Here is a 14,184-nt window from a genome sequence, read left to right on the forward strand (position 1 = left end):
TACGTCTGTCTATGAGCGGTTTTTATCATCAACTTTCGAGCGTCTGTCTACGAGCAGTTTTGATCACCACTTTTCTAGCGTCTGTTAATTTATGATTGATAATTGATAACCGCCTTATCAAGTGTCTGTCTGTGAGCGGTTTTGATAACCACGTTTTCTAGCGTCTATGAGCGGTTTTGATAACCACCTTTGTTAGCGTCTGTCTGTGAGTGCTTTTGATCACCACTTTTTCGAACGTCTGTCTATTAGCGGTTTTAATCGCCACATTTTCAAGCCACTGTCTATGAGCGGTTTTGATCCCCACCTTTTCTAGCGTCTGTCTATGAGCGGTTTTGATCACCACCTTTTCTAGCGTCTGTCTATGAGCGGTTTTAATCACCATCTTTTCTAGCGTCTATTTATGAGCGGTTTTGATAACCACCTTTTCTAGCGTCTGTCTATGAGCGGTTTTAATCACCATCTTTTAATTCTAGCGTCTGTCTATGAGCGGTTTTGAAAACCACCTTTTCTAGCTTATTACATCGATTGTTTGGTCTCCTTATATAGAAGACTTAAACCCGCTGGACTTCGATAGTTTGTGATGATTCCCAGCCAGTTTTCTTTTTCGCCCTTAAAACCTCTTTTTCACTATCATTTCGTGATCTTCCTCGACATAAGAATTTAAGTAACACCGCTGAGGTTAAAAAAGCTCAAAATCAAGTGAAGCATTTAAAATGGAAAAAAATCTGCAAAGGATAAGGAAGATTATGCTCAGAATGAAATTAATTTATAACAATATAAATAAATAATTTTTTGTGCCATTCTAAGCCCGATTGATTGAAGTGAAAAGCATTGTACAACGTTTTTAATTAAGGGATATTTTGCGCAATAAAAATTATGATTCTGGAAAATAACAGGGTGTTATTTTGAATATTTCTAGTTCCATCATCTCAAAAAAGAAAAGAAAAAAGACACAACCTCAGCAGGGTCCTTGTAACAACCATTGGCACGGCCTATTAAAGATCCAACTGCTGTCAATATACTTAATAGGATCCTGCAGTTCCGAACCATGTAAATTTTGAAATGTTGAAACAAATAATTAATTATTCATGGCGTAATATGGTCATTTCAGTGTGTCTAGCCGTTAGATTAGATTATTTTGTCAATTTAGAATGAAACGTTGTGATTTACTAGAAAAAAACAGAAACCTATGGCGTCGCAACCTATATCGTTATCGCCTTTTCGTCTTGTCGCTAGCGACAACACGACAAAGCGCAAAACGTCGCGCTGTCGTCTAGTCGTCCTGTCTCTAGCGAAGCGTGTCAAACGGCGCGTTGTCGCGCGGCGCGTTGTCTCGATGACGCCCTGTCGCTTGACTTATAAGCCAATCCTTCGATTTGGACTGAGCGACAATGTGACATCGCGACAGCACGCCCCACGACAACGCGCGTACATCGTTAGCGACAGGACGACAAGACGAAAGTCCGACAACGCGCCTTTTGGCGATTTGTCCTGTTGTCGCTAACGTCAACACGACGCACAAATAGTTCCAAATCAACCACCATAGAAACCAATATTGTATACAATAATTTCAAGCTCCTTATTAATGCTAAAATGGCATCATTTTTGCACCTTACACCAGAATATGGCCATAGCGACATCTTATTTAAACGGATCCTTAAGTATACATGAATGTGAAACGCAAATGTAAAGCGCGAACGTCAAAAATCGAACAAACGATTTTCTATTGTCGGCGTTAGCGCGACGTTGGCGAGCGTACTGATTTTTCACAGACGGCATTCGCAGGCGTGGAAGCAAAATGAAAGATCCTCCGTTCAAGCCTGTGTGCCTTAAAAATCAGAAAATCCCCTGTCGTTCTAACTTTTTACCTAAGTGGTGGTTTATCCCAAAAAGTTAATCTTTTCTTGATATTTCGTATCCGCCATCTGTCTTCGTTTATACTTTTATGCATGTAGATAAGCGAAACGACAAAAAAAGAAGCCAGAAACAGCGACCATTTAACTTATTATTTGGACATGTTTTCTTGTCAACTTTCAAACAGAAAAAAAAAATTTTCTTTTTCTTTACGCACGCCAAACGAACGTTAGAAAAGTGTGTACGTGAAAAATCACGCATCACGTTTAATTTTTCGCTCACGCATTACGTTCACGTCGCGCTCACGAATGGAATTCTAGCACCTTACTCCAATTTGGAACGTTTAAAACATATCCTGCACGAATTGACCACTATAAGGAAATGGCATGAGATACACCTTATTTAATGAAGTTAAATCAGGAAATGGCCTTAGTAAACCTTAATTTAACGGACCATTACCAGGAAATGGCCTCAGAAGAACCTTACTGTAATGAACCATTACAAGTAATAGCTTAAGTAGAACCTTCCTTTAATGGACCATAACCAGAAAATGACCTTAGTAGAACCTTATTCTAACGGACCATTACCAGCTAGGAAATGGCCTTAGTAGAACCTTACTTTAACGGACCATTACTAGAAAATTGCCTTTGAAGAACCTTACTGTAATGAACCATTACAAGGATATGGCCTAAGTAGAACCTTACTCACCAGGAAATGGTCTTAGTAGAACCTTATTCTAGCGGACCATTACCAGCTAGGAAATGGCCTTAGTAGAACCTTACTTTAACGGACCATTACCAGCTAGGAAATGGCCTTAGTAGAACCTTACTTTAACGGACCATTACCAGCTAGGAAATGGCCTTAGTAGAACCTTACTTTAACGGACCATTACCAGGAAATGGCCTTAGTAGAACCTTACTTTAACGGACCATTACCAGGAAATGACCTTAGTAGAACCTTACTCTAATGGACAATTACCAGGAAATGGCCTAAGTAGAACCTTATTCTAATGGACCATTACTAGAAAATGATCTTTGAAGAACCTTGCTGTAATGAACCATTACAAGAAATAGCCTAAGTAGAACCTTACTTTAATGAACAATTACCAGAAAATGGCCTTAGAAGAACCTTACTGTAATGAACCAATACAAGAAATAGCCTAAGTAAAACTTTACTCTAATGGACCATTACCAGGAAATGGCCTTAGAAGAACCTTACTGTAATGAACCATTACAAGAAATAGCCTAAGTAAAACTTTACTCTAATGGACCATTACCAGAAAATGGCCTTAGAAGAACCTTACTGTAATGAACCATTACAAGAAATAGCCTAAGTAAAACTTTCCTCTAATGGACCATTACCAGAAAATGGCCTTAGAAGAACCTTACTCTAATGAACCATTACCAGGAAATGACATTAGTAGAACCTTACTCTAATGGACCATTACCAGGAAATGACCTTAGTAGAACCTTATTCTAATGAACCATTACCAGGAAATGACCTTAGTAGAACCTTATTCTAATGGACCATTACAAGAAAAAGCCTTAATAGAACCTTATTCTAATGGACCATTACCAGGAAATGACCTTAGTAGAACCTTACTCTAATGAACCATTACCAGGAAATGACCTTAGTAGAACCTTATTCTAATGGACCATTACCAGGAAATGACCTTAGTAGAACCTTACTCTAATGAACCATTACCAGGAAATGACCTTAGTAGAACCTTACTATAATGAACCATTACAAGAAAAAACCTTAGTAGAACCTTATTCTAATGGACCATTACCAGGAAATGACCTTAGTAGAACCTTACTCTAATGAACCATTACCAGGAAATGACCTTAGTAGAACCTTACTCTAATGGACCATTACCAGGAAATGACCTTAGAAGAACCTTACTGTAATGGACCATTGACAGGAAATGACCTTAGTAGAATCTTACTCTAATGAACCATTATCAGGAAATGACCTTAGTAGAACCTTACTCTAATGGACCATTACCAGGAAATGACCTTAGTAGAACCTTACTCTAATGAACCATTACCAGGAAATGACCTTAGTAGAACCTTACTCTAATGGACCATTACCAGGAAATGACCTTAGTAGAACCTTACTGTAATGGACCATTACCAGGAAATGGCCTTAGTAGAACCTTACTTTAATGAACCATTACCAGGAAATGGCCTTAGTAGAACCTTACTCTAATGGACCATAACCAGAAAATGACCCTAAAATGACCCTAGTAGAACCTTACTCTAATGGACCATTACCAGGAAATGACCTTAGTAGAACCTTACTCTAATGGACCATTACCAGGAAATGACCTTAGTAGAACCTTACTCTAATGGACCATAACCAGGAAATGGCCTTAGTAGAACCTTACTGTAATGAACCATTACCAGGAAATGGCCTTAGTAGAACCTTACTCTAATGAACCATTACCAGGAAATGGCCTTAGTAGAACCTTACTTTAATGAACCATAACCAGGAAATGGCCTTAGTAGAACCTTACTGTAATGAACCATTACCAGGAAATGACCTTAGTAGAACCTTACCCTAATGCACCATTACCAAGAAATGACCTTAGTAGAACCTTACTCTAATGGACCATTACCAGGAAATGGCCTTAGTAGAACCTTACTCTAAGGACAATTACCAGGAAATGGCCTAAGTAGAACCTTACTCTAATGAACCAATCAATTGGACCATTACAATGGAAATGGCTTTTATGTCATTTTTCTCTGATTTTAACCAGGAAATGGCCTTATAGAGGCAACTGAATCCAACAGCCCTATATTACCATGTAAATGTGTTTGAGGTGCATTAATTTGACAGACTGTAAACCAGGAAATGGCCATAAAGGCACCTTTCTCTAACAGAACATTATCAGGAAATGGTATTAGAAGCAACTTGTTTCAACAGACAGGTATCACAAATAAGTCTTATAAGTTATTAGTTATTGGCTCAGTGTGAAATAAACCAATACATTTTAATGGAATGAAAAACAAATCATGTTTTACCATAGAAATTCTTTAATATTAATGAATACATGGTTAATAATATTGTATTTTGACATTTAACAGAAAATAAAATTAAAATATCAAGATATAAAATTTCAACATACAAAACATATTATCTGATGCACTCATTTTTTATTATGTAAATTTTACAGTATCACCTGGGAGAATGAAAAAGGTGGGAAAAAGTTTTAAAAAAAGCCAAATGAAAAAAAAATCACCCCAAACAATAAAATTAACAGAAAAGTGCTATAATCTGAATCATATGTTTAAATTGCTATTTATTAGGTTTTTTTAGTCGCACAAACACTATAAAGGTCGGGTCATGTGGCAAATGACCAGTATTTTTCTCCCCTTGTGTAGAAAGAAATCAGGTGCCCTTCCATTCACTATTTTAGGCAAAAGCAGGCAACATTTGAAAAGAATCACCAGCCGTCAATAAGTTTATTATAAAATACAATAAGACATTATTATCAAACTCCAATTATGTCATTACTAGAATTTGAGGCAAAACGCCTCCAGAATCATGCCTATTTCCATGCAAATTTGAAAAATGTATTATAAATTGAAATATTGTGAAACTAAGTTTAAAGATTTTCAGATTTTCCCACCTGGTACTCTACCACATACAAAACAAATAATTTTATGAAAAAAAAATAAAGAATATATATATATCTTTAATACAATTTTTTTTTCAATTTAAAAGTGTAAAATTAATTCAAGTAACACAACCTATTAACAACTTTAAAAAGAAAAACAACCTTTGTTATATCAACTTATATGTTATTTGCATGTTACACTAAACAAACAAACAAAAAAAAGAAAAAAAGTTTGAATCTTTAACCCTAACCCCCTTGAATATCTTAAATGGACTTGTAACCCAACACAAAGTAACCACAACTTACTTTATTGACATAGAATCCCACCTCCCCCTGCTCCCCACCTCCCAAAAAGAAAAAAAAAAGAAAAGAAAAATCCCCCCAAAAAACATAACAGAGCACTTTGTGCTCCAAATGAAATGAAAAATATCAGCAGTTTTACACAATGTATTATTGTACACAAAAATCCTCATAATTTATTGCATATATCAAAACTTCAAAACCAATCTTAAAATAGTTATTATATCAAAATAAATGATGAATGAACAATTATAAAACAAATGTTTACATATTCAACATACATTAGATGACATTCTTTTTTTTCATAGACATAGTTATACAAATATATGTACATAAAAATATATTTAATGAAATTTTTAATAAAACAGACACATCTGTTGCTATGACGATTTCTATCTCAATGATTAATGGTTTAAAGTGAGATCAGTTCATATAGTTGTATTAGTGATAATTTATAAAAACCCATTTACTATATATCATCATTTATACAAAACAGAACAAAACATAAAAAAAAAATATCATAAAAAATTGCAGACCCAGTCTGGTCTGTTTTACTACTTTGATCATGTGAAATATGTGGAAAATTGTGGACACAGTCTGTTTACTTTGATCATGTAAAAAATGTGGGAAATGTACCCTGTCTGGTCTGTTCTTCTACTTTGATCATAGGAAATATGTGAAAAATTATGGATCGAGTCTGGTCTGGTTTACTACTTTGATCATGTGAAAAATGTGGGAAATGGACCCAGTCTGGTCTGTTTTACTTTTTTGATCATGTGAAATATGTGGAAAATTGTGGACCCAGTCTGGTCTGTTCTTCTACTTTGATCATGTGAAATATGTGGAAAATTGTGGACCCAGTCTGTCTACTTTGATCATGTGAAAAATGTGGACACAGTCTGTGAAGCATGTAAAACTATTTTGGTGATGTGAAAAAATGTGGACACAGTCTAGCCAGCATGTATGACTTCTTTTATCATGTGAAATTGTGGACCCAGTCCGTCTGCTTTGCTAATGTGAAAAATGTGGACACATTCTGTGAAGCATGTATAACTTCTTTTATCATGTGAAAAAGTGGACCCAGGCTGGGCAGCATGTAAAACTTCTTTGATCATGTGAAAAAATGTAGTCCCAGTCTAGGCATGGTTTACTACTTTGATCATGTGAAATATGTGGAAAATTTGGACCCAGTCTGGTCTGTTTTTACTGCTATGATAATGTGAAATATGTGGAAAATTGTGGACCCAGTCTGTCTGCTTTGATCATGTGAAAAATGTGGACACAGTCTAGACAGCATGTTCTACTTTGATCCTGTGAAAAATGTGGAAAATTGTGGACACAGTCTTGCCAGCATGTTCTACTTTGATCTTGTGAAAAATGTGGACCCAGTCTAGCCAGCATGTTCTACTTTAATCCTGTGAAAAATGTGGAAAAATGTGGACCCAGTCTAGTAAGTTTACATCTTTGATCATTTGAAATATAAGGGAGAGTGCAGACTGTATGGGCAGGTGAAGAGTTTTAGTATGTGATGTGAAACATTTGAAACTGCAGACCAAAGTAATAAACATATATACATTGTACACTTTTAACCATGTAAAATTGCAGACCAGTAGTAATGAGTTTGTATGGTTACTTACAAAGACTTTAAAGTAAGTGGAGATTACTATCTTGTGCTTGTGAAGAAAAAATTCATATATTATGTTTATAATTTTATCAAAAGACAGAAAATACCCTCTCTTATCGACCAAAAACACCTACCGTATATTCTCTAATCAACATCCCCAGCGGCTTTACATTTTCCAAATTTGGGCATTCATGTGCATGTATTAGAAATAAAAGTGAAATATTGTCAAAATATAAGGAATTGAAAACTATTTTCAGTGCATTACATACACTGGAAACACCTATGGTGTTAAAATTTTATTGTTAATTTATTGTAATTGTCCTGAATTTTTCTATGTCCAAAACAAGAAGGGGGTGTTTATAATGGGAGGGGCATCTATTTGAGAACATACAGTATACCAAGTTAAGTAATATTCATTTAAAAATTAATATTCAAAACAACAGAAATGTTAATGATTTCCAGTTCAGTTATGTTGAATAAGTAACACAAAAAGCAATTTCAATATCTCTAGATTAGTCAACAAGAAAATTAAATCAAACAAAGAAAAATTAATATATTTTTTTTATATTTTGGTTTCCATAGCAACAACAATTTGCAAAGTACAAAAAATTCATCTAAATTCATAAATAAATCCTTAAAATCAAACACAAGCAGTTTAACCACATTTAATTTCATTTACACTTTTGTATACATTATTATAGCAACATTTCTTAAAAGAACATCGAAGGTTGACTGCAAAACTACAGTAACTTATATGAAATACAGAAGGACTTACAACTGTACTGCGTTCAACCATTGACATGTAAGCTTACAAAAAAGAAAATATAATCAAATACATGGGAAAAAAAGTAGGAAAGAGTTTGGTTGCATTTCATTGGTTGCGACAACGTAAAACCAAGTTCTACATCAACCCTTATCACACATGGAAAAACATAATACTGCATAATACCTGGAATGGTTTTTTTCAAATCTAAATGAATGGCTTTAAGCTATATGACATTAAAAAGAAAAAAAAATACATGTTGTTATAAAAAAATAAAAATAATATATAATAGGTTGTACCAAAGTGACCTTTGACCTTTCCCATCCAAAATATTTTATCTGTATTTTCTTGTCTTTTTTAAGAAAAAAGAAGAAGAAGCAGCAAGTTATGGTAACAAATTGGTCCGAACTCTTCAAACCCCTGTAAAAATATGCATTCATAAAATAACTCAAATTTGACCTTTACTAGAGAAGGTCACTCAGTGGATTGTGACCTTGTGACCTATAATGCAAAAAAGTCACCTCTTTTTGGAAAAGGTTACAAAAAGGGGTTCTGATCTACATTTTGTACATGTATATTGCAGTGTTTGCAATCAACTGTAAAGGTCACAAAAAGGGACTTTGACCTATATTGCAACAGAGCCAAAAGGGTGAACTGTACTGTTGAAGGTCATAAAAGTAGGTCATGACCTTTTAGCTCAAAGGTCAACTTGGAACAAACTAAAATACAGAACTGGCAATCTGAACAATATCATAGTGTCACAAAATAACTCTACAATTAACCCACACTCTGCTTGAATGGAAAATGATAATGCCTCTGCCACCAGTTTACAATGTTGGCCGACATACATAAAATTTTCATCTTGCCATTCCCAAATTTGGGAATGGACAGTTCTTAAACTGGAAGCTGGACAAGTTCATTTCATTATTTCAGCAGAGATAATGGTTAATACAAATGATGATAACTACCCAAAACTGGCTTTGGTTTAAAAAATGTCCTGAATTTTACTTTTGAAATAATTATAGGAAAAAAACTACAAAAAAAAATGCAATAAAAAAAAGAATGCATTTGGAAATGTAAACACAACCTGTATATGCTATACAAAATATTTGATGAATCTTGTACATGTACAAAAAAATCTGCTACAAAAATAAGACTCGACAAATATGTAATATTATTCGTTTTACTTCCAAATAACGGATAACGGACCCCAAAAATAGTTTATGCAAGCTGCAGTATCGTTAATTTTACAATGCAGTATCGTTAATTTTACAATGTAACCTGAATTTTAACATTACATGTATTTGTTTTAATTACAACCTTTTCGACCATTTTAGGCAAGCCGTTCATTTTCTCGAATAATGATGTCACAGTGGCATACAAGTTCTCTCGCATGACAAAAATCAACTAAAAATAGTTATTTCAAGAAGGTAAGGTTGGATTTGGATATATTGAAATAGTACCTGTAAATAAGTTGATAATATTAATAATAACTCTTTCATATGGGTTAATAATTCCTTAAACACCTATTATCAACTATTATCCTTCATTTATTGGAGTGAAGACAATATAATGACATCAGCAATGACATCATTAGACATAACTTTAACAAAAATTTAACAATTCCGATGAATGCATATTTCAGATACTTCGTAATTTTCATCTCTTGAAACAAAGGAACTTTTTTTTTAACTACCATTATATACTACAAATTTATTATCCTACATTATGCACCTGAGATTTATATCTTTATATAATGTACTAAAAGTTTTAACACAACTCCTATACAAAATTTTATTGTAGAAATGTTTTGAAACATCAACTCTGAACCTTCAACTGGCCAGAGCTATGGTTCAAAGTTTTATTTTCTAGCTATACATACTGTTAAGGACCATAATTATAGAAGTGATCATTTTGTGATAAACCTAGTCTATCATATAGTCAAGTAGTTACAAAAATAAGAACTCTGTAATACACATAAACCTGGATTCAGGCTTAACTATGACTAGTAAACACACGCCTCTTTCAGCCTTGGTTGTAAGCCACAGATATATTAGCACTGATGACATGCAAAGGAATTTAGTTGTACCTTCCAGTCAAAACATCAGTCTTGGCATATTGCCAAGGACTTTAAACAAACATTAAAAGCTTTCAGCCTGGACATTAAATCTAAGCCTTTAGCCTGAATCTTAAAGGTGTCTGCCATCAGCCTGATAAGTATCCATCTTGTCTTCAATGGCAACCTTGGTTTTCAGGTGTAACTATTAACCTTAGATTTACTATTGAAAATTGGCTATCAAGCTAAACTATCAAATCTTGGCTTTCAGGCTAAACTATGAAACCTTGGCTTTAAGGCTTAACTATGAAACCTTGGCTTTTAGGCTTAATTATGAAACCTTGGCTTTCAGGCTAAGCTATCAAACTTGAGGCTTGCAGCTGTAGCTTTGGACCTCTTCTTTCAGGATAAATTATCCGCCTTTTCAATCAATCACTGCCATCTGTCCGTCTCTGAGCTTTCAGCATCTGCTATCAGCCAGTCATATGCACCAATGTCAAATTATTTGAAGAATATACGGCACATTTTACGGGGAAAAATTACGAGATATGAATGAGACATGTACATAATATATACATCTTTCGCCACATTATGCGAGATAACACCAACGTCGGCAGCGTCACTTTTGTCCCAATTTTATCATACCTCTCAGTATTTGCACCAAGTATATCGACAATTTGTTCAATCACTTCAAAATCATCATAATAATAATACTTAGGATTGAATAATTTCAACACCGCTGCATTGTCGGTAACAAAATTTTCTTTCCGAAAATAAAGTCGAGGAGAGAAAATCATACGGTGTTTAAAAATGGTCTACAAGCACGGACACACTGTTCTTGTTTACACGACTATGTGCCGCAGCTCCCTCTTTTTCTGCCAGCGTCATATTTTGCCACTGCGTCGGGTGTCCTAAAAATGAAAATAAAACATAAAGTTACATAAAATGGGATTTTTATTCATTTCTATCTTTTCCTCATTTCCATGGTAACAATAGGTGTAGATAATTCAAGAAGTAACTAGTATGTCAACTGAAGTTCATGTATATTTATGCATTTAAGGTGAGTAAATTTAACTTGCGCCCTGCTATATTCCATATGACCTGATCCAAGGGTACTTATTTTAAAGAATTTCAACATCAAAATCCTTAATTGAGCCATCAAAATATAGATACTATGATTTTGTCCCATGACATCCTCAACAACCAAAATCTATATCTCTATGCAGAGGTGTTACTGTATGACATAATTTTGGTACAACAATGTAGATCATAGTAAGTAAATTACAAGGTTATACCACGCCATAACTTACCTGAAGGAGAATCACTCGACTTCAAAGCAAAAGACCAGCTATCAGGATTCACAGAAGCACAGTGGGGTAGTCTCAGTTCTACAGGCTGGTGGAACTTCAATCCATGTGGTCCGCACATTACCAGGGGAGATAATAATGTTTCTCCTGGTAAAAATACATACATAAGAGTTATATTTCTTATATAACATTAGAAAACTATTATTACACATTAATGCACAATTTTATTTATTAGTATAATATTTTACAAGTATTTGATGCAATAAAATATGTTTAAACTAATAATAAATAACAGTTTAAAATTACTTGTTTATTAATGTAAGCCTAATATCTTTTAAATTTCAGAACTTTTATTAGAATTATTTAAGTATATCCCCGCTAATCCAGAAATCCTGTAGGATTAATTGTCAGTCATTTATAGAGTAATTGTCAATTAAGAAATTGGTAATAAGTGGTTAGTTACCCAAGAAAGTCTAATGAAGGTATGACCAAAAAATATGTTAAAATTAGTTTTAAATACCAAACAAACAAACATAATTACATTAGTCTTACTCACCTTTTTCTCTGTCTAACGGAGGCAGTATGGTGTTATCTCGACACACTTTGAAGTATATCTCCTGTTCAATATCGGGATCTATGGCTCCCTCTGGTATCACAATACTGACGCCGGTCTCTGGAGATTCCAACACGCCACCTTTACTGGTGAACACCCCTCGGGCCGTTGCCACCACCGTATGGTTCTCGTCCACATCTTGCGTAGGATCAAATCTGAAATTAATTCACAAATATTTGAATCTTAGTACACAGAGAAGAACTATCTCTAGATACTTATTTAGGTAGTCTTACTGTAATCATTTCCCGCCAAAACATTTCTAACATCAGCCAATATCGTAATAAATCGGCCATTTCCAGAAAGTTCAGGAAATAACCGATTTACTTAATTTTTTTGGGGGGCGGGAAAGCATTACAGCATTACAGTAACACTACATTAAGTCCATCCCAACATTATTTCTTGTTTATCATTTGCTGTTTTTTATGCTGTTTTTTATGTCTCAATGTTTCTCTAAGTGTTTTGATATACCAAATTAAACTCTTTATTCCTGGAAACCCTGTGCTTTTTTCCTGTGCAAGCACTATAGAATGCTTCTATATACATTTTCTATTCACCCACTGCAGGCTAGATGTCCTCCAATCAGGCCAGTGCTTCTTGAGTAAGCTAACAAGGTGAGAGAACCATTTACCACAAATGCTTGTATGTTTAATCTTAATGTTTATCTCAAATTACATCTTAATATTTCTTTATATCTCGAATGCTTTTTTATGTTCAATTAAAAATGTTAATCTAAAATCACATCTCAATGTTTATCTCAAATGTTTATCTCAAATGCTTATCTAGAATGTTTATCTCAATTATCTAACTCAATGTTTATCTCAAATTACATCAAAATGTTTATCTCAAATGCTGATCTCAAATGTTTATCTCAAATTACATCTAAATGTTTATCACAAATGATTATCTTAATGTTTAACTCAAATGCTGATCTCCATTCTTATCTTAAATGTTTATCAAAATGCATCTCAATTATTTAACTCAATGTTTATCTCAAATTACATCAAAATGTTTATCTCAAATGCTTATCTCAACTCATATTTCAATTGTTTTTCTCAAATGCTTATGATAATCTTAAAGGACAACATGCTATAGCATGAAATACCATTGCTCGGTATTTGGCACCCAGCATGAAAAAAAAATCATTGTTTTAGAATCAATATCTAATTTTTTCATTGCAATATTCATGCATTGTTTGTATTAAAATAATCATGCTGGCAAAGTGCTTAAATCGTTGTTCATGCATTGGATACATCCATTCTTTTTAAATTGCTGAATTTCTTTGAAATTCTCTCCTTTTTGGGTGTAAAATTTGTTATTTCATACGGTAGGTAAATATCTTCGGCAAATTTGAATAGGAAAATTTCATGCAGTTATTTCATAAGAGGTTCGTTATACATGTACAATACATGTACATGTATATGAGTATACGAATTTAATAATTTCTTTTATTTCACACCGTACAAATTATAACCAATGAACCATGTGATGTTCCAATAGAAATCATTATTGGATCCAATCCTTAGAATTAAGCCTTATTTCATTTCCAGAGTCCAAAAAATATAGCCTCATTTTCAAATTTAGAGTCCAAAATATCTTTATTAAATGCATTATAAATAATAGAACTCCATCTAGGCTCATTTCATTTTCAGGGTAAAAAAAAATCATATCATTCCTTATTGTACTCAAAGTCTTATTGTACTTTGAGTCAAAATATGTGAAATAAAGAGGTCATTATACCTGGTTTAGAACAATATTGATTTCATTGGACTCCTACACCATCTGCAAAACCTATATCAGACTCGGCTAGCATCTAATTCAATACAGGTTTTACAACTGAGTACTCATCCAATTTAATTCAGTATTGTACTCAACAATGTGTAATAACCTCATAATGTCAAATATATATCATAGAGGGTAAATTGTAGATATTATAAACATGTTTAGTTAATATGTTACGCACTACACTTCAGTTGAAGCCAAGCTGTTTTTGTTAATTACGCATTCAGATCTGTGAGTAAAAATAACATACCAACCTGAATTGTATAAAA

General features: G+C 33.7%; 1 protein-coding gene across 1 annotated transcript in view; it reads right to left on the minus strand.

The window, feature by feature from the left end:
• Window positions 1-10,631: 10,631 nt before the first annotated feature.
• LOC132739310 (tight junction protein ZO-1-like) overlaps window positions 10,632-14,184 on the minus strand; it is a 99,392-nt gene continuing 95,839 nt past the window's right edge. The window contains exons 31-33 of the mRNA XM_060726996.1: window positions 12,080-12,291; window positions 11,527-11,670; window positions 10,632-11,127 (exon numbers count right to left, since the gene is read on the minus strand). Coding sequence (XP_060582979.1) covers window positions 11,021-11,127; window positions 11,527-11,670; window positions 12,080-12,291 — 463 coding nt within the window. The 3' untranslated portion in view covers window positions 10,632-11,020. The remainder of the gene's footprint in view (window positions 11,128-11,526; window positions 11,671-12,079; window positions 12,292-14,184) is intronic.

The sequence above is a fragment of the Ruditapes philippinarum genome, unplaced genomic scaffold (genome assembly GCF_026571515.1).
Source record: "Ruditapes philippinarum isolate M1 unplaced genomic scaffold, ASM2657151v2 ctg2649_1_1_1_1, whole genome shotgun sequence".
Classification (NCBI taxonomy): domain Eukaryota; kingdom Metazoa; phylum Mollusca; class Bivalvia; order Venerida; family Veneridae; genus Ruditapes; species Ruditapes philippinarum.